A 22,319-nucleotide genomic window follows, 5' to 3' on the forward strand; every position below is an offset into this window, starting at 1 on the left:
GGAAAACTCTGGAAATGAAGCAGAACTGGACGAGATTGGTTGTAAAGTATATCTGGTGGTCAACAACTGGATCAGGGCAGTAAGGATCTCTTTCTGATTCTCTGGGGCAATCTCTTAGTTTCAGCTCCTAGTAAGCAGCAGACATCTCACGTTGTAGTCTACAGCCTGGTCACCTCACTGTGGACAAATTCTGAAGCAGTTAATCGTAGTGCACACCAGATGCTGCAGGAGTCTTGACTTATATGTGTCACGTTGGAATAAGAAGCCAAGGATCTGCATTATGCTGATTCCTTCTCTCCAGTGTACTTTTGCCAGACTCTCAGGCTGCTCTCTGCACAATCATGTGGGTTTCTTCCTTAATATCTGACTTGACATTAAACAAAGGTGTATCTGCATCTGTTTCTCTGGTCCATATTACTTACAAACTTCATGGCATACGCAAGAACCACATAACCACAAAAACATAGAATAGTTCCGGTGGAATGAGTCTCAGGAGGTCTCTAGTACAATTTCCCGCTCAAAGCAGGGTCAGTGTTGAGCTCTGACCAGGTTGCATCTTGAAAAACTCCAAGGATATAGTGTGTACACCATCTCTGGGCAACCTGGTCCATTGCTTTGTTGTCCTCTTGGTGAAAGAATTTTTCCTTATAGCCCATCAAAACTTTGTGTCTGTTTTCTCTCATCCTCCCACCACATCTCACTGTAAATAGACTGGCTGCATTTTATCAGTGGCTGCTACCAGGTAACCCCAAAGCTCTCTCTCCTTCAGGCTAAACAATCCTATTTCCTTTAACCTTCCCTCAACGACCACGTATTTTAGGTTATCATATAGTATATCCTCTATCGCTTATCTTGGACCTGCGATTTGCTCTCAGACTACTTTCTAAGATAGTTCAGTCACCAGACTAAAGCACTTTTAAACTGCAGATCTCTGCTATCTTACATATATTTCTGATCTGATGGATGCAGCCCTTCCTGGACATGCCTTAAGTCTCATGTCTTATGTGAAATGAGGAGATATCCAAAGCCATTCCCATTGGATGACAGCCACTGCCACTACAGGGGTAACATAGGACAGCCAGGGCCAAGTGCAATGCAAGTTGAAGGAGGAAACATGACATTTCGTCAAATAGTGATTCTTACCCTGAGACTTGCAGGCAGAGTCCAGTTGCCCCTGGTAATACAGCATGGCTTCTACTGCTCTATATGGGTTCTGTAACTGAACTGAAAGAAGAAATCTTTCATCCAACAGTTCTCTTAAAAATTTCCTGTAGTCTCCATTGACTTTTTGGAGAGTGAAACATTTATATAGCATTGCCTTTTACTTTCTTTTTACACAGAGAGGGCTTTTAATTAGTGCTCTTTGTGTTAAACCATTAGATGGGGCCACCTGTGGTATCCTGAAGTTATTCACATTTTTAAGTGTTTTTAAATGTTGAGTCTAAGGCACCTAGAGATTTTCCAGCAGGCGGAAAATATTCAGTTGTCTGGAACTTTTCCATTACCTTACACCACAGGGGTGGTATAAAGGAGCTAAAGAAAAGTCTGACTCTAGTACTAATGTTTCTACTACAAGGAACATAGTGGGGTTGGTTTTTTTTAAGAAGTGAGAGGGCAAATTTGACGGAGTTCAATTTATTTTGCTTATATTTATTTATTCTTTTATCTTATTCACTCCATGACAAGATCTGAGTAAAAATAGTGATGATTTAGTTCTACTCTGGTTTATTCAGAGAAACAATTGCCCATAACAGTCATATAATTTCTTTCCCCTCCTTTTGTTTGTAGTATGATGATCCCATCCCATCCCATTTCATCCCATCCCATCCCATCCCATCCCATCCCATCCCATCCCATCCCATCCCATCCCATCCCATCTCAGCAGCTCTTCTCCCTGCAGCTATTTCCAGTTTAAATTTCCAGTTTATAAAGAAATGTTTGTTATCCACATCTCCTCCATAGGATAGGTAAAAGGCAAGGATGGGATTTTATTCCTTAGTTGTTTCGTTGTTTACTTTGTCTGTTCACAATACTACTACTATGCTTTTTGATATGATGCTTTTGCTAGCCTCTGTCATTTACAAAGCACTTTTATCAATTAAGGATTCCATGTTACTTAATGAAGTTAAGAGAGTTATACACAGTACAGATCCATTTAGCCATAAACAAAATGTGTTGGGTAAACTGCAGCAGGTGCTTAAAAATAGGGAAGTATAGGGAAACACACGTGTGAACAAGCCTGCAAAGCAGACTGTGTCTGCAGCTCTGGGATCCTGAGAAGCCTATTAGACTCCATCTCTGAACCCAATATTGTACTTTGCATATCTGTTTTGGAATAAATTATGTGTGCCAACTGCCTGGAAACAGTCACATCCCCAGGTAGTTATGCGTGACCCTGTGCTAAGGGGAGAAAACAGAAGTGGTGTCCTTTAGAAGGAGGAAATGCTTTGTTGGGCACTCTGTTACAAAGGAGTACTGAAGAAAGGCTTTTCTCTTACATGATGAATAGCAAGCATGATCCCAGGTGATTCCAGGACAGTTTACAGGAGTGAACAGAATAATATAATTCTAGATCCAGTAAAACACTGAACTGTCACCAGACACTGATCCTGGCTTTTTCCTTTTTTTTCTTCTTTCTTTTTTTTCAGAAAAGTCCTGTACTTACCAAAAGCAACAGAAGTTTTGCCATTAGCATACAAGGGAATTTTGACCTATTGATTTTTTTCTTCAGAGCAATTTGCTATGGGATTTCAGACTCTGAAATTAGAGTTTGGATGAGTAATGTTGCCTATAGAGTAGATTCTTGCTCTCAGCACTCTCCAAGTCAAGCTTCCACTGCCAATGCTGATGTGTGGAAATTCACAACTCACTTCATGAAAATTCTGCAACGTCCTCACAGTAGTTGCTGTTTTCATCAGCAGACTGATATTTAATTCATTCTTAAGAATATAAACCTGCTCAAAAGTGATATGTTTGCAGAGCAGATGAAGTGAATCTAACACAAGCAAATATTATCTGTATATTTGTTGTGAATAGACAATTGGCTCAGTTACAGAGGGAGCTCAGATGAATTCTGTGAATCTCAAAACCAAACAATATAGAGGAAGAGAGACTGGAAACACTGTGCAATCAACAGGTGTGGACTTTCTGGGAGAAAAAAGAAATTATTATTGCTGATTAGCCTGTATTATATAGATTATATTGGATTTATTGTCCCTTTTATACAAGACACAAACATTACAAATCAACTATATCTAGAAATATATCAGTAAAAGAACAAAAAAGATAGGAAATATCCAAACTACAATAGAAATAAATAATCATTCCATACATACACATAAGAAGAAAGAGATTATGAAAGGCAGGCATCATGGGATTTTGATTTTCTATCTATTGCAAAACAGATTCATTTTAAGTAAGCAGGAAAAATAATTACTTCAATAGTCATTAGCCATAACAGTCCTTTGTATTTTCTGGAGTAGCTGCTGTCACTGTTGATGATATAACAGCTTCTTGAAAAAAAACAGGAGAATAAAAGGAGATAACCAAGAAAATACAATAGGAATAAAACATCAGGGTCCAGGTTTTAAGAGGAAGAAAGGAAGGAAAATACTCAATTCCTTTCCTTAGAAGGAAGGAAACAATACTAAATTAGGATAGTTTCAGCTAAGCTGAGTAGGATCAGATATATAATGCAAAAGAGAACCTTCCTACTGTGTGAAAAAGCAGATGTTAGAGATATCTGATACTGGGATGCATTTGCCTTTTGTTCTGGGACCCATTTGCCTTTGTGTGTCCTGCAGGAGAGAAAGGCACACAGTTATCTTCTGAATATTCTCAAAGTATCAGGAGATGAGTAGTGCTGCTTAGCTAGCTGTGCTGGTTGGGTTATACTGAAAGTTCTTCACAGATACCTGTTTAAAATTGTCTCTTCCCTCCAGCCAATACATTACCACAGTGAAAACAGGAAGTGAGGGAAAACTCAGAGAGTAACTGTGACTATTAGTCATCGTTAGTCATTAGTTACTTGGAGAGTAACTGTGATTATTAGTAATAATCTAAATGAAACTGTACAAATAACAAAGTCTAATATGTAAAAAGTACTTAATAGACAATTAATGGATGCTTTCAAGAACTCAGACTTCCTTTGAGAGAAGTACATTTGCAATTCTCTTGGACACCAGAAGATCTCTCTGTATATCTTTGCTATTATCTTATTATTTGCCTGTTTTGAACACAGTTATTCCATATCACTACTTTGGTTAGCGCACAAGGCTTCTGGCAGAGCAAGAATCTGTCACTGCTCAACTGCTTCAGAAACAATCTCAACAAAAACTTATAAATTCAATGAAATTATACAATGGCTCACCACACTATGCTCACTTCCAGTTAAGGAAACCATTAGATAACAGACACTCATTGTTGCCAAAGATAACAATACTAACAGGCATGAGACACAATCTTTGATGTTCAATGGATGGGGCACAGAAACCTGTTTGGTTAGGGAGGTGCTTCCCCAATGCTCCCACTTGCAGAGCATAGAGGGAGAAAATACAACAATGTGAGGCAATTACTTATCTACAGTCTTAAGGGCTGAGTTGGTGATGGAAGGCTTTGTCTGGGCTGGAGGTGGGAGAGATGGATGTTGCTTCAACATGATTTTTGTGAAAATCAAAAAGAGGTCTTCTGGGACACAGAGGCCCCCACAGGATGTCTGCCCAGGGAAAAAAAAAATGTTAGTGCTCAGCCCTGATAAGGGAAACAGAAAGGACTCCTGTAAGTAAGGAAATTTCTCTAGCAAGTAGCTCCCTTGTGTCATCACTTTATCACTCTGGAGGAAATAATCTCATCAAGGTCAAAGGGGTGTTATCTGCTCAGACTGGTGAGGTAAAATCATGTGCCGTGATTGCCTCATAGCTGACAAAAGCATTTAGAACAAAACCTCACAATCATTCAAAACATTTCTTAGACCTTAATGCTGGTTTTAACTTTACTGGGTGTGGAGAAAAAGCCCTAATTTCTTCATGGCTTTGTGGAATTTCTAGAAAGGGTCCAGTGGAAGGCTACCAAGATAATCAAGGGACTGAAGTATCTTTCTTATGAAGAAAGACTATGGAACCTGGGCCTGTTTAGCCTAGAAAGAAGGCTGGGGGAGGACTCCATTAACACTTACAAGTACCTAAAAGGTGGATGCCAGGAGGATGGGGCACCATTTTTTCTGTAGTATCAAGTGAAAGGACTAGGGGTAATGGACATCAGCTGAAACACAAAAAGTTGCACTAAACCACAACGAAAAAATTCTTTCCTGTGAGTATGAGGGATCTCTGGCACAGGCTGCCCAGAGAGGTTGTAGAGTGTCCTCTGGAGGCTTTCAAAACCTGCCTGGATGTGTTCCTGTGTGACTTGAACTAGGTGGACCTGCTTTAGCAGAAGAGTTGGATTGGATGATCATTAGAGGTCCCTCCCAACCCCTATCATTCTATGATTCTATGATTCTATGAACAAGATTTATTACAGAAGCCTTATTTTTGATACTGACTCTAACAAACACAGGTATATTGAACCATTTTCTAACCGCAGAAGCACAATGTGCATCACAAGATTGTAAAAGAGAAACTATGAAACCTATGAGCTTTACCTCTTTTTACTGCATTGTCTTAATTCTCATTGAAATACCGGTACAATCTTTGCATCAGAACAGACTGGATCGCTATTTACTTGTTCTCAATCATTAATCAGTTTCTCAGTATTAAAAGAACAGAAGGGTATCATAAGCTTTGTTCACACACAAATATGCAGTAAATTTGTGACATATTTGTTTAAATGCCTAAATACAAAATTCTCTTTGCATTTGAAGTCCATGTGTATTTAAGTGGGAATTTAAGGCATATTGGCTCTGCCTAGTTCAAGGTAAACTGCATCAGCTTCTTACTGTCTAGAGCACTAAACCAATCCATTGATGTAAAGCAACAAATTCACTTCACCTGTGATGACTAAAAGGGAGCAAGATGATATTATCTCATAAGAAGTGTGAGTTCAATTCTCTTAACTTCTCTGACAAATCTGTAGTTGAAAGTAAGTATGAACTGTGTTATTATGTTTGGTTATAAACAGACTCTGAAGTAGTGTAGTGTGTGAATCAAGTAAATCACAAGACCTAAAAGCAACAACTAGAAAATGCATCTGTCTTACTACCAGATATAATTGTGCTGTTTGGGAATACCACCTTTTGGAGGCTTGATCTTCTTTGCACAGGTGATGCATTTCAAATGTGCTATCTTTGATCTAAATGGATTATGCATTTGCAATATCTACCTTCGAGATAATGAAAGAAGGAATTAATACACTTTTGTGTAAGATATAAGCAAGGAGTTGGCGTGTATTTTTCCACATCCCTTATGATTGTTTGTTTCTTCCCTGTTTCCAGCCTCTGCATAACTGAGACATCCCTTGTGTGAGGTGTTAGAAATATAAGCAAGATTTTTGATGGAAATAAAGCTGTGATGGTACCACTGTTCAGCTTCCTTTGTGTCTCAGTAGAGAATTCCCAAGCCTCCATGAAACCTCTTGTTCTTCTATACGCGATCATGAGAAGCTGGAAGAGATACAGTTATTTTTTTTTTTACTTAATTGTGTTGTCATTCTCCATGGACCACTTTGCTGATGATGGTCAGTATGATTTGTATCAGATGATACTTGTGAAATAGATATGAAAATACAGAGAATAATGTATTGACATAGCTTGTATGTTATGTGGAATCCATGTTAAATTACATCATGAGATTTATTTTGTATTTGTCAAAACGTTAATAGCTTAGGAGATATTTTTCTGGAATAAATCTCTTCTCATGACAATGTCATCCCTTCCCAATTAGTTACTGAAACTTTTATCACCTGATTTACTAAAAGGCCCTTCAGTTAGAAGCAAAACCATAAACTATTAGGATTTGTAATTATCTTAATGTATGGTGGGGTAAAGGAGAAAGAGCAATATCCCTTGAATTACATGATTTGAGATATGCAAACCTCAGATAATTAAGAGAGAATAAATGATGCTGTCAGTAGCATGGTGCATTGAGTAACATTTGCTTAGGATGACCAACATCATTAAGAGTGGCTATAAAATTATTAGAGATATCTGTAAAGACAGATGAATGGCATTTTTAAATGCTCATTTGCAGAGTAGTAAATGTAAACAAGCAGATAATTAAATTTAAAGGATGTTTTCCAACCATAACATTTGAAAGATTAAGAGGTTAAGCATTAACCTGACTGTAAACCCCTCTATTATATGTTTCTATAAACAAGAGTGTCTGCATTTTAACTATTCACTGTAGTTCAGTTCACCAAATATTCAATGTGATTGCATTTTATATCACATAGGAAACGAAAAAGATCCAAAACAACTAAATAAAAATGTAAAAAAGGCTTTACATAGTTTAATCCTACTTTACATATATTTTTCACTCACTCCTTTCCCCCAGTCTGACTCCCCTTCCCCCACAAGATGCATTTAATAAATTCCATGAAAACCATTCAGGACTTGATACGTGTGGAGGACATCAATGTTACGGATAACACATTTAAAGTCTTGGAATGGACTGAATTTAGAGCTGAACTACATTTACACTTAGAGAAAAACAGAAAATGTCATCTTAGTGATGTTCCCTACAGCCTGAAAGGACATCACTAACACTCAGAGATTTGTCTTATTTACTTTATTGCTGGATTTGCAGCAGGGAGCAGTGTATGCTTGTGCATATGCTACCACTGAAAATCCTGATATTAAAAAGTCTGAGTCAATATCTTGGACATTGTTCCAGCTGGACCCAAGGAGTCTGCTTAGAGATGAAAAGTTGTGTGTCTGCTTTTTGACAAGCCCAATCTAAGATGACAGCATCTGGATTGGGATCACATAGCTGTTTTCTTCCTCACTGTAAACTTCCTTTTGGGTCTTTGAAAAGTAAGAAGGAATAAATAACCCACTGAGAAGCAGCTACACCAAAGTATCCTAAGCCTGTTATATCACGTGCAGGTAAAAAAGAGAGGACAAGCAGACAGCCTTTCTCTTTTTCTTTTTTTTTTCCCTCCAAACATTTCCTTTCAGAAGTCCCTTTGAAGTCACAGGCTTACAGAGTGAGTGACTGAGAGCAAGGAACTGTGAAATGCGCCTTTGAGCCATTGACTTCTCAAAGAGTATCACAAGCGTATGTAACTGGGGTACACGACATTGCAAATCAGTATGGCGTTATTGAGGCTTTCTTCAGCCTTAAACTCTGGGAGCTGAAGAGAACCAAATACTTCAGCAAGGGACAATCATTTCTTTCATCTTGATTCTACCATCCCACTTGGGGGTGGGGGGTCTCACTGCTACTGTATGAAGTGTTTGTGATGGTATAATTTGCTTATTAAGAAACAATTGAAGATACACATACATTCTTTATATAATATAATTGCCTATTATATGTGCACAAATTAGATATACTTAGCATCTCCTATTCCTTTCAACCCTATTATTGCTCTGTTAGTATCAGATACCTTTGCATTTTTAAAAATGTGCTTCCACTTCTCTGCTGTTGCAAGACTGTCCCTTCAAACTACCCTCGCAACATCCTGCTTTTCATACTTAATAAAAACAATTCCTACTCCGATGGATATGATTCACTTCATATTTAAACACACTGATCTGCAAAACATCTCCATCCTGACTGATTATGTCTGCTGATTCTCCACTCATGGGTCTTCTGCATTTCTCATCCAAAACTATTTAAATTTCTTCTCTTACAGAAAGGATATTATATTAAGGATACTCTGCCCCACTGATAATTCTCAAACAGAGAGCAAAATTGTCTGTCATGATTTTGTAACAGTCAATACCGATGTATTGGTTTCTTACAAACTTCAGAGAAAATCTGATGAAGATTAGAACTACTTCTGTAAGTTGTCTATTTGGGCCACTAATCTACCTCATCCAATATTCATCTCAAGTGAAAAGGCAGTACTGTGGTGTGTCATTACAGCATAATTTCCTGCTAGACCTGCTATGAGGTTTATATGAAACTTTATTAATCTTTCTTGTCTTTCTGCAGTTTAAAGTTCTCAGAGAAATAGGAACTGAACATTAACAGCAAAGGTAGTGACCATTAGACCAGAAGATGAGAAAAACAACACGGTGTAATCTAAGGAAGGTAATAGCCAGAAGACTGACTGCCCAGCAGAGAGGTGGAGAGAGCAGAGAGGCTGAAGGGTAACCAGGTGCTGCACTAGGCATCAAGGAAAAACAAAAAAGGAAAAAAAAGAGTGATGTAGGTGTGTCCCATTTTATCTCCTCCCGGCAGAAATATAGAAACCCTATGAGAAATGCCACCTTTACCTGGAGATAAGCACCTGAATCTCACTTGATTATCTTAGTCTAATACCCTTTGCAGGCAGACCCACTGTAGAATATTTTGCCAATGGTCTCAGACTCAAAGTCATGACTTTTCTGCAGAACTGAGCAAGAAAAGAATGATAGGGTAAAGGAGACATAAGTTCATGTGCACAACACAGATAATAGCATAGAAAACAACAAAAGTAATCTTCAGGGTGAAAAATCATCTCTGTAGGAAAATTTAATACACTGGGATTCCTAACTAGGGGAAAAAAAAAAAAAAAGATAACTTTTAAAAAAAATCTTTTCCACCTTTTTCTCCAAACAGGTTATGGAGGTCAAGTACCAGTGAATAGCAGCAGGATTTAAGAAAACAGGTGTTTGAACAACTACTGGAGATGTGATTTCAGACATTCAAGTCACTTCAGTGCTTTGTCAATATGCTCAATGCAAAAGAAGTAAAGAAATGCTAGGTAATCTCTTTGTGGGCTGGCATGGGATAATACAGACTGGTGCTGAAACTAGGGCCAGGGAGGAATTTCCATGGAAAACAGGCAATAAGGGATGACAAGTCAAAAAGCTCAGGTGAATGCTTTTAGAGAAGTCTTGCAGTCACTCTTTCTTGCTTTCTATTTATTTTACTGTTACTTTTCCATTCACATCTTGGTCTTGTCTCCATTTTCTCCTTACTTTCACCTCACTTCTTATTTTCTGTATTCACTTTCCCCATACCTCCTGATATGTCTTTCTTTAGGCATGTGCTAGTGCCGATCTAATAGATTTGTGCTGCGTGGAGGCACGTTGCAATGCAGCAATTGCTGCAGAGTGATTCTGCTGTTATTGTATGGCACAGTGGGAGGGATTTAATCTCAGACATGACACCCCAGGGACTCAGTAATTTGATGGAGGACATTGTTCCCTAAGTACTTTACTAGACAGTATTCCCATCTATATGGTATTTCACTTCCTGTAAGTTTAGTTTACCATCAAGTCCCCATTAAAAGAGTTATTAAGAAAGGATGGAATTAGATGGAGAGAACTGGATCATGTAGGTGACACTGCAGAAGATTAAGGTAAAGGAAAGCCTCAGGAAACAAAATATATTAGTTAGTAGTCTTTTCCTGCTTGGACATATTTGCTGTGGAAAAGTGGTCTGAGACAGGAAGCAGAAATGACATACTTGTAGATAGTAAAAGATAAGAAAAGCTTGCCAAAGGAAGGGAGAGAGTAATTTACAGCATAATTATGAATATTAATAAAAACAGTTCAAGATCTTCAGTACCAGAAATGAGAGAAGAACTGACTTTATGAAAGTCAAGACATTCTAGCAACAGTCTTGGTGAAGTTGACATGATGTTTCTGCAATGACATGAAAGAGATTCCCATGCAGTAAAATATAATGGCACAGTCTCTAGAAGCCTGAATTTCAAAATTAACCTATTTGTCTCAAAAGTTTGGTTGGTTTTGTTGTGGTTTTTTGGTTTTTTTTAAGTCATCTTTGGGTTAGAGTGACATTAGGGGACATCAAGTGTATTTATCACCTTCACTCTGTGGAAGCTCTGTATCTCAGACTTTATTATTAAAGCGATAAGATCATTTTGCAAAACTCTGTGTGGGATAACAGTATTTTCTGTACACATATGTGTCCAAAAAGTTCCTATGACAAGGGCACAAGGCTTTGTGTTTAGTAATCATAGCAAACTGTCTCCAATAAGGGAGAAGCAGAGCTGAAGCCATTGCACCAAGAGACAACATTCTGTGTAGCCTTTTCATCTCTGACAGTGCAGATCTATGCATGCAGCAATCACTTGCCCTTCTTTGTCCTGTGTTAGTTAATGCCCCTTAGGCTTTTAATAGTTTTGGTTTCAAATAATCCTATTAAGCACTTCTGAAACTTTGCATTTCAAATGTTTCCATTATTTTCTTTTTGCGAACATGCAAGAGAGACCAAAGTTTGATGTGAACAGCCTTTACAATGTCTCTTTAAAAAATGAAAAACGTCACAGAGCCTGGGAATATTTGCTTATCCATTTTAGTCCTCCTGGCCCAATGATGCTGAACATATTTTTTAAAAAAGATACATGGTCAGAGACAAGTCCCTCAGTTTCCTGTTATTAAGTTAACCTTGTTAAACATTATATAGGGTAGGGACTTCTCTTAATGACATGGTGAATTACTCATAGGCAAAGCTAAGGTATTTTACCTTGTTAAGCAGAACTGTAGTGTGTTGAGACCAATATCTGGAGCTATGCATCAGAGCCAGCATTAGACACAAATTTCTTAAACCTGTAGTGGAGTAAAAATGCAAATAGTCTGCAACTACGGTCTATGTAATTAAAGTAGGTAGCAGTCATTTAGTGAAACATAACACATGCAGAGACTTAGCCTATAATAATGTAGCAATTGTGAACATAAATGCTGCAGGAAAATACTTCCTTCCTTTGGCAAGGATTATACAATCTCTGAGAATCTCTGTCCACAAAACGGGAGATGATCATGCAGGCTCACAGCAAACATTCATAGCAGTGATAAATATCTTTATCATTAACTATAGCAAACATTTCACTTGAGATTTTCAAATGTTTTACAAACATTTTTTTAGGTATTTAGGTATTTCTGTCTTTCACAAACTTCTCTCAGACTGTAAAATTGGCTTGGAAATGTGGATTCTGATTTGAATATTCAACTACCACTTCCTTCTGGTAAGGAAAAGAACCAACTAGTTTCTTTCACTATTTCACTGTCGCTGTCTTAAATGCAGTCTGCAGAAATATAAGCATAAATAAATATTTAGCTGTTCTCTCAGAAACAAATTTCAACTTGAGTTGAATATACATTTGAATTTTTGCTAAGAATTTGAGCCAACTCCTTTTATATTTGAGTCAGCTTCTATATGCCTCTAATCTACATCTTAGATAAGCTGCAAAGTAATACAGAAGATATGTAAAAATCATCAAGATTAATGGACAAAAAATCAGAATGAAACAGATTTTCAAGTTCTTGAGAACTTTCTGCAAAAGGGACCATGATGGACTTAAGAAATTTAAAAGTATTTTCTGAATAAAGAAACTGGATGCTCTTCAAAGAAGGTCAGAGTACCATCTAGAGGTATCTCAAGTGAGTCTGCTAGATCCTAAGTGAGTGAATGATGAAATCACTGATAAAAGCAATATAGTAACACCATTTACAACCAAGAAAAAAGGAATTATTTTCTTTAACTTCAGTAAAAGTGCCTTTGGGCCCTCAGCATGTTAGTATTCCTATCAGAGACACTACTGAAAGCTGTGAAGCCTTTGAGGAAGAATGAGAATCTCCATGGGTTTATTCAGGGTCCCAGAAGGCCTTCCATGACTTGGAGTGAATTGCAGAGATTCACCGAAATATCACAGCTTCTTTACTGGACCAAGTGGCAGGTTGAGAGAGTTGATTAGTGGTTCTTTGACAGATCTCCAAGTACTGTATTATACTTCTCTGTTATTATTTCATCGGCAATATTCCTTCAGGTTTTGACACACAACAAAAAATCATTTAAACCAGGAAAAAACAGAAAGAATGTGAGTTGGATTTTTTTGTTTGTTTGATTTTTGGAGGGGTTGAGTTTGGTTTAGTTTGGGTTTTGTTTTGTTTTTTTTTGATCTGTAGATGTTTTAAATAAGAGATGCATCTCTGTTATGCATTAGCTTCAGATATTCAGAAGAAATTGTGAGCTGGTTTCAGTCAGCCTTCTGAATCCTCTTCTCTTTCACTCTCTTTGCCACTTGTCACTTAAGGACTTTGAGTAGCTCTCATAAGGTATTTCTATTTAATAGCACAGACCTGGTAGCTGATATGAGGATAATGAAGTACTGTGCCTGCAATTTGTGCTGGGCTACAGAGGGAGTACTTACCTCTCACAGCACTATTCCTTCACAGAGTATATCCCAGAATCTAATGATCTTCAATTCAGTCTTAACGGAAGCTTAAACGACTCTTCTGATTAGGGAACCTTTCTCATGGCTAAGGATAGGTATAATTCCAGTCTGAGTTCTGGTATGAGTGTTTTATCTTAAGTGTTTGAAGAAAATAGTTATATTCAGGCCAAACTTGTCTTGTTGGGGTTGATTGGTGTGAGGAGTTTCAGTCAACTCCCAGTACAGTGCAAGGAGTCAAAGAGAAGTGACTACTGAAGCTTATCACTTTGATCTCCCCTTTCAAGTTAGTCTATAACCTCTGCAAGTGGAAATTAGTACAAGTCTGCTGATGATATGTATGTGTGGCAAGAGCTAGCCCTGAGTTTTATTGCCTTTTGATTACACCAGCCACTCTTCTGACCCATTTATCACCTACTCTGAAACAATACTTTGAGTTGGATTGTGCCCAAAGGGATTGTAATACTGGTTGCAGAGGATAAGCTCAGGTGTGTGCATGTGTGTACAATGGCCACTGCAGTCCAATGATACCTCTTGTTTGCCATACAAATATGTAACTGCAATCAATTCAGAATTTCATAAAATTATATATCTTTTCCTTAATTATAATAAAATGAAAATTGTGAGAAAGTATGGGGCTTCTCCACTGGAAAGAAAATACCTGAACTTTCAGCACACACTGAAGCCATTCTACTGCTGGAAAAGACTGATGTGGTAGTTGCCTTTCTGTGCCTCTAGATGGAGATCATATCCATTTAACTTAACCCTCTGGAGAGATCTGTGGGATGCTTCACTACGAGCTCCATTTTTCTTTTCATACTCTATAGATCAAAACCAACTTTGTTCTCTGATTTATTTTGATCTTAGTGACTAGGTTTCCAGACTCCCGCACTTTCAGATTAGGTGAAAAAAAAGTGTCCTGAAATATTTGCCTGAAATGTAGTGGTGAAACCCTCTGTATTTTCAATTGCCATTCTGCAAATTCCAAACAGCATGTATACAGTTCCGACAAGCTGAGTTGTGCCATATTGTAGGTAGGACTCAAAAGGAACCATGTAGATCATTGCATTCAGTCACATTTACCATATGGGCAACCACATTATAGAGTTCCACCAGACTGCAAAGGAAAGTCTTGCCATAATTTTACCAAGAGACTTGACTATTTGCTGGTCGGTTTGAAACCAAGAGTTCTTTGTATACAGTCATAGCAAGAGTAAGGAAACACATGAGTGAAAGTGTCACCTAGTCCAGTTCTTTTGTGAATCAAAACCACTTAGATAAAACCATGTCTGTTGAGCATATATTTTTAGGTTTGTCCAATGCATCAAAATGAAGAATTTAGCTTGTAATGATGTCAACTGCCCAAAGATAGAATGCAAACTCTCTCTTGATTACACAGGTCCTGAAAAACAGACATACAGCTAAAATGACACTTGTAGAAAGATAATAGGTTAAGTGCCCTAATACCACTGGGTGACTATCAGCATAACAATAGTAACAGTAACAACAACAGTACCAATATAGTAGAAATACATAGTTTTCCAGACCTTTGAGGAAAATCTGGTTCTTTTTTGTTATTTCCTGAAAGGAGATTATTGTTTGTTGGCTGTTTGTTTTCTATACTGCCTATATTTTTCCTTCTGTGAGTTTGAATACAAATCAGTTGGACACATGACACTATATTTGCCAGTTTTAGAATTTAAGAACAGCAGTGAACAAGATGTGGTTAATAGCTATACAAATCCTCAGACTCTAGAAATAGCACTGAAGCAGAAATTCTGATGCCAGCGTTACCATCTAGTCATGTACAATTCTCAGCTAGTTTTGGGTAAGTATTTTTATTTTTGTCTTATTTCAGTTGTTATTAGTGGCACACAGTCAGTTTGCTTTTGTTAGTCCTCTAAGACTATGATCTACTTGCTGTTTCAACATATGTGTAAAAATTGTTTATTTTGCACTAAGATATCCTTCACAATGAAATGTGGAAAAGTAGATCTAGATAGGCCCACAGAATACCTTTTTTTTTTTGTAGGATGTGTTGATTGAGAAAAACAAAATGCATGAAAATAAGAAGAATGGACCACATCAAGGCAATAACACTTTGCAAAGAGAATTCTAGTTTCAAATGAATTGCAGAAGATAACCCATGTGGTGAAGTCTTCTGATATTTGCAAATTTTTTTGAAATGCATTTTTTTACCAATACCCCAAACTATATCTATTGTGTCTTTTAAAGTCTGCAACAAAATCTAACTAATATGTCTAGTATACCTGTCACAGGTTTAAGAACATTGTTTCTTTCTTTTTTATTGTACACTGTGGCTTTAAATGGTGCTAGGAAGAAATACAGAATCAAAATTATTTGAGCTCAAGATCAAAATTAGTTCATGAAAAAAATAAATCTTTTATTACTGTGGCTAAAATCGAATCCATTTTACACAGATTTGGACTGGAGAGGAACTGTATCAAGGAAGACAAGTTAAAAATGTATATTTTACTTTTGTTTGAAAGTTAGATGCTGAGTAACTTTATTAAAAATCACAAATATAGTTTTCAGGTACATGTCATTTGCTTCCTCTTTCACATCTTGACCCTTATATGGTTTCAAAGGATTCAAAGAAGCCTTACCATATTTAACTCAGCAATATGCACAATACAGAAGAAGAATTTGTCTAACCAACCTTGACAGGCATGGCATATGAGCCCTTTTTTTCAATATGTACATTTCTATAGTCTGCTTTGTGACAGATGTTTGAGATGTAGTCTAAATTCAAAACTATAATGTTTGCTACAAAATTTATCTGCACTAAAGAGATGGGATCCTGGCAGAGCAAGCTGAAAGCCCAGTCAGTAGGATGGAATATTTAAGTGCCTCCTATTTGAGGAGGATGATCCTAAGAGTGACATACAGTCCTTCTCCCTTGTCCCCTCCTTGTGCTCCTTGTCCCCTCCTGTTTCTGCATGCACCCTGCTCAGGGTCTTTGATGGAATAGGACAATTACCTTCAATGGCAACATTTTGCTTTCTCCCACTCAGCATCGTTCCCTCTTACAATGAACCATCTTACAAGGCTTCATCCATCAGGCCTCTGTTCCACTGTTTCAAGTGACTGCTAGGGAGGTAAAGGAAGGAAAACAAAACAGACCATGGCTGCTGGCATGCTCTGTGAAGTTTTACTCCAACTTGTGCCAGACTGGACTGTATTCCTCCTTGCAAGGAATAACGGGGGTCCAGGTCAACCTACATATGCCCTGCTTCTGCCTATCAACTAATCACTGCAAAAATACCTGGCATCACACTAGGCCAAAAGTTCATGTGCCATATAGTCCATCAAATCTCACAATTCTGCCTCAAACCCTTGTCTAGTCAAAAGAAGGGAATGAAATAATTTTTGGCACCATAAATTCTTTAGAGGGAAGAAACTACTTCAACGGAAATGTTTTCCAACTACATATCAAATATCAAACAGTGAATTATTTTATATGTGGATTTCTTGGCTTTGGACATTTTCCACGCAGTGATTATGGTGTTTGCATTCCACAAAGTCATATGAATTTTAAAATATATTTCAGAGAATTAACTTGATTGGTTTTCAGGTCACCGGAGAGATTTCTTGCCTTTTCTGTGTATTCTCTTTAGCAAGAAGGCATTTAGTATAAAAGGATAAATTATGGTAGCCCACAGGAGTCAGTGCATATTGTATAACACACATGCAAACACACACAGGCTTGAAGAGAAGAGCTTTGTTTATTCAAGAATAAAGTCTGGTACTTCTCATAACAGGAGGTCATATTACCTTAAAATAGGTCTGTCTGATGAATAACATCTGTTCCAGCAGGAGAGATGGGCTCTGTGGCATGACAAAAACAAAAGTAGTCCACAGGCAGTCCTGTATCAAGTGAGCGAGTGGTCACACTAAGAAACAGAAACCTCACTGTAGGTCTGATTCCAACCCTATTGGAGCTAACAGGAGAGTGTCCAGAAGATTTCAGAGGGTCTTGATTTAGGCGGCATGCATACTCCTGTCTCTGCTCATATAATGGTAGTACAATCAGCAGCCATGATATATGTCAGTTGAAATAAAACATTTCTCCAGTCCTATACATTCTTGTCAACACACAGAGCAAAACATGGTTCACATTACAATCATATTGATGCAAGCAAGGGAGTATTTTACTGGAGTGTTTTTCCATACCTAAGAAATCTCCAACTGTCAACGTGATTTGCAGTCTGGAACAACCAGCCTTTCATGGTAAGAAAGTTTTCTGCAAAGAGAGATCACTGGGAAAGGGACTTCTCTGTTTTGCTCCCATTAAATAGAGCACAGTGAAATCCTATTATTAACAAGTAAAATTAGCGTTTAGCTTTCCTCTAGCTTCTTGAATACTAGCTAATAAAATCAGGGGATTTTATACTGAATTACCAATGTTTCCACTGCAAATAGGAAAAAAAAAATCAACTGAAAAGACTAAGGAATAAAGTTAGCTGGGAGATGGCGAAAGTTTCAAGGTTTTGAAATGAATTTTAGTTTTCAGCAGAATGAAAATAATACCTCTGAACATTTTGCCAAAATGAAATTATAGAGAAAAACCCATTTTCACAACTTTTTTGTCTCTGATCCTCTCGCTCTTCTCTTCTTGCTCCCCATCTCACTCTCTGTCACCAGAGGTAGCTGCAGAGCCCTGGATCGCAAATTCTCTTGAGTTGGCATTTTTTAAAAATTGATACATCTCTCAGTTATGTTGTCTTTTCATCAAAAATGTGGCCTGTAAAGAATGTTCATAAACAACTCCTCCTGGAAGAAGTTCTTAACTTGTCCCAAAAGACTGATATCTTATACTTCTAACTGGATAGCCAGCAGCTCAGCTGTAAGGCTTTGGGTGAAAACCACACACTGATGTGATGAAGTGACAGTCCTATATTCTAAAGATATCTGGGCTATTTTGCTATTTTTTTTGCACAGAGTATAAATTCTGTTACATTACACTTGGCTTATTCTTACTGTACAAAGCATATATTTAATTAAAACATTCTTCCTCATAGTTTTATTCTCTTGAACCTGATCCCAAGGATTTCAAGTGTATATCTGTGAAAAAAATAGTAGGGAAAAAAAAAGTCTGCCTAGCCTTATACTCCTCTATTTATCCATGTGTTCACTTCAACATGGAACTTTGAAACAAATTTTAGCTGTTTTTAAGAACAGAGGCAAATGCATGAGCCCCACTTTCTGCCAGATATATATCTTTAAGTATAAATTTCAGGATTACAAAGTTGCTTCAGACAGAAAACCTTTACCCTGGTATGGTATTTTGACTTTTCCACAGAGACAGAATTGCTTATTTTTCTTAGAGGTCAGAAAGGTTTTTGCTGTTCTGTTGACATTTTGCATCTTCTTCCTTCTGTATATGAAAGAAAATATGCAGTGCTGAAATGACAGGGGAAATGCATTGCTCCTTTTAAGTGACATGAATTGTATATGTCTGTACATCAGGAGGTTAGTCACAGAGGACAGAGGAGGATTCCTTAATCCCTCATATATAAAGAAGACAAACATAAAAAAAGAAATTGTCTTCCTTTGATTTCACTACTAATTTTATAAGCTCTATCTTAAAGAAATGATACCTTACGGGTGAGGAAAAAAGGAGAATATTCCAATCAGAAAGAATCTCACTTCTCTGTCACATCTGGTCTTCATGCTTCAATAATCCCTTGAGCACTGCTCATAAAAAATGAGTGCTTGGAGACTGACTGTACAATTCCAGTGCATTCTATTGACTTCCAGGAGATGCACAAAAGGATAATACATACCCTGAAGGCAAAAGCATGCACTGTTTTCTTGGTCTTCTATCAAATGTATATTGCTAGTAGTTTAATTACTCTTTATTGAATACTGCTGTTAGGCTATAAAGGGCACAAAAAGAATTGTTGTGTATAAACAGAACTGAGGTTTATGTCTTTTTTTCTTTGTCACTACCCTGCTATCCTTTTCAGAACTTTTGACATCTCTTTATGTGATTCAAATTAAAAATGCTGTGTTTTGAAAAAAAATGAGAAAATTAAAAGCAAGCAGGCAAGCACCAAGAGATAATCTCATTATGTTAAAAAAAAAATTAAAACAACAACCCTTTTTCTAGGGAGAAATAGTCAAAAGAGTGCAAAAAATAACTTTAATCTCAATGAAGTGGAAAAAAACCCAGAAATTCTAAGCATCTAACTAGACAGCCAGATGTTCAATTGAAGTGAGTTTACTAATTCTGTTGACTTCAGCAGTCCCACTCTTTTTTGTTTATTGGCAGACTAATAACCTTAGGAGTGATGCAGTACTAAAATCTTTGGAACATAAAAAAAATAACAGCAATGTAAGAAAATGAGAGGGAAACATGAGGCAAACTTGTCTTATAAACCTCACAGAAGCATACCCAGGTGGAACATGAAGGAAAGGTGGAAACACAATTTCCCTTCATGTCATCTAGCTCCTGGTAAATCTCATCTTCATCTTGGCTTATAACAATGGCATACCCCAAGGACTACTTTATTTTTTGACTATTTTATTTGGAATAGTGTTTGAAATGAGCAAAGTGAACTACTTTGTTAGCAAGAAAGAAACCAATACTCAGGTCCATCTCCAAAATTTTCGAGTCAGTATTAGTTTTATAACAGAACTAAAAAAAAAAAAATCTCAGTATTTAAAAATCTAGATCTGGAGTCATATGTTGAGTCTTTGTCATATGTTTAGAGGTATTCCATTGGTATGTTATTCCTAAGGGGATACACATGTTGTAAAGTTTTCTCTTTACTCAAAGCTGACACACATCTTCTGCCTTTAAATTCTTTCCAAGTAGTTTTTTTGGGATTCATTTCCTAAAGCGAAAGGAATTAATTTCATGATGCTATTTGTTTTGTTTTGTTTCCTCTACAGGCTTAAGTGATATTTGGGTGTCTTGTTAGAAGAACAGAAATGAATAACTCAACGTATATAAACTCTTCCACTGAAAATGTGATGGCTTTGGACAGCCCCTATAAAACTGTCGAGGTGGTCTTCATTGTCCTGGTAGCAGGATCACTCAGTCTAGTCACTATAATTGGGAACATCCTGGTCATGGTGTCCATCAAAGTCAACAGACACCTACAAACTGTCAACAACTATTTCCTGTTCAGTTTGGCTTGCGCTGACTTGATCATTGGCATCTTTTCAATGAACCTATACACTCTCTACACTGTGATAGGCTACTGGCCCTTAGGTCCTGTGGTGTGTGACCTCTGGTTGGCTCTTGACTACGTGGTCAGTAATGCCTCTGTAATGAACCTCCTCATTATTAGCTTTGACAGATACTTTTGTGTCACCAAGCCTCTGACGTATCCTGTAAAGCGGACCACTAAGATGGCAGGCATAATGATTGCTGCCGCATGGGTGCTGTCCTTCATCCTGTGGGCCCCTGCAATTCTCTTCTGGCAGTTCATTGTGGGAGGCAGGACTGTCCCAGACGGGGATTGCTACATCCAGTTTTTTTCCAACGCTGCTGTCACTTTTGGCACTGCTATTGCAGCCTTCTATTTGCCTGTTATCATCATGACTATCCTTTACTGGCAAATTTCTCAAGCCAGTAAGAGTCGGATAAAGAAAGGGAAAAAAGAAGCTGCCCAAAACCAAGATACAGTTTCCCCCACCCTCGTCCAAGGTAAAATAGTGAAACCAAATAATAACAACATCCCTACCAGTGGGGATGGGTTGGAGCACAGCAAAATTCAGAATGGAAAAACCACTGAAGAGACTGTGACAGAGAATTGTGTTCAAGGTGAAGAGAAGGAGAGCTCCAATGATTCCACCTCTGTCAGCGTGGTCGTTTCACACATGAAAGAGGATGAAATTGCCAAAGATGCCAACCAGGCCTCTGCCTCCCAAGACCAACTTAAAGTGGAGAACTCCAAGCTAACATGCATCAGGATAGCCACTAAGTCTCAAAAGGGCGACTGTTGTGCTCCCACTAATACTACTGTGGAGATTGTAGGCACCAATGGGGAGGAAAAGCAGAATAGTGTAGCCCGGAAAATTGTCAAGATGACAAAGCAGCCAGCCAAAAAGAAACCACCTCCTTCTAGAGAGAAAAAAGTGACACGGACCATTTTGGCCATCCTCCTGGCCTTCATCATCACTTGGACCCCGTACAATGTGATGGTGCTCATCAACAGCTTCTGCACATCTTGTATTCCTGGCACTGTATGGACAATAGGTTATTGGCTCTGTTATATCAACAGCACCATCAATCCTGCTTGTTATGCGCTCTGCAATGCTACATTCAAGAAGACCTTTAAGCACCTTCTTATGTGTCATTACAAAAATATAGGAGCTACAAGGTAAAAATAATAATAATTAAAAAAAAAAAAGTGAAAAATGAAGAAGTTCCAAATTAAATGGAAAAAAAAAAACCGCAACAATGCCATAGCACTTTATGCTCTTCTACGGAATGTGCAATCCAGGATGTTAGTGGAAATACTGACATGGGGCATCAGCTCCGCCCCCTGAGAACTACTCTTAAGGACATGTTTTTAACTATTGAAAATAAATCTTGAGGACATGTTTGAGGAATTATTCAAGTATGTGGACTGGAGGCACAGTTCCTTGCTTTCTGAGCATATTCTGCAGAAGGGCTTTAGAGTCTACAATATTTTGTCATTCTGTGTAAAATATATGGTCTTTGTTTTGTTTTTTAATGTCTGTTTAATAGATATTCATCTGGGAGGGGAAAAAAAAAGGGGGGGAGAATTTTAAAAATAACTATGTCGAAGAGACATAGGAGTTTGGAAGATCTTTACATAATCCAAATGAATCATGGTAGAAGTTTTCCAAAGCTCAAAGTTGCCTAAGGTGGGGTTTTTTTGTCACTGTCACATAAGAACTTTAATGTTAGATAAATCGTGATGAAAGTTATTTTGTGTAGTTTATATCACTGTCATTTCCAAAACTGCATCACTTTTGAAAGTGTGCTTATGCTCGATATGTAACCATTGCCTAAACTGTGTATCATTCAAAGTCTGACACTT

General features: G+C 37.6%; 1 protein-coding gene across 1 annotated transcript; it reads left to right on the forward strand.

The window, feature by feature from the left end:
- Nucleotides 1-20,235: 20,235 nt before the first annotated feature.
- CHRM2 (cholinergic receptor muscarinic 2) lies at nucleotides 20,236-21,636 on the forward strand. The gene has a single exon (XM_010204496.2). The coding sequence runs from the start codon at nucleotides 20,236-20,238 to the stop codon at nucleotides 21,634-21,636; it is 1,401 nt and encodes a 466-aa protein (XP_010202798.2).
- Nucleotides 21,637-22,319: the final 683 nt, after the last annotated feature.

This window comes from Colius striatus, chromosome 1 (assembly GCF_028858725.1).
Source record: "Colius striatus isolate bColStr4 chromosome 1, bColStr4.1.hap1, whole genome shotgun sequence".
NCBI classification, from domain to species: domain Eukaryota; kingdom Metazoa; phylum Chordata; class Aves; order Coliiformes; family Coliidae; genus Colius; species Colius striatus.

Coding starts and splice junctions, on each gene's coding strand:
- CHRM2 (XM_010204496.2), top strand. CDS start 20,236: ATGAATAACTCAACGTATATAAACTCTTCCACTGAAAATGTGATGGCT.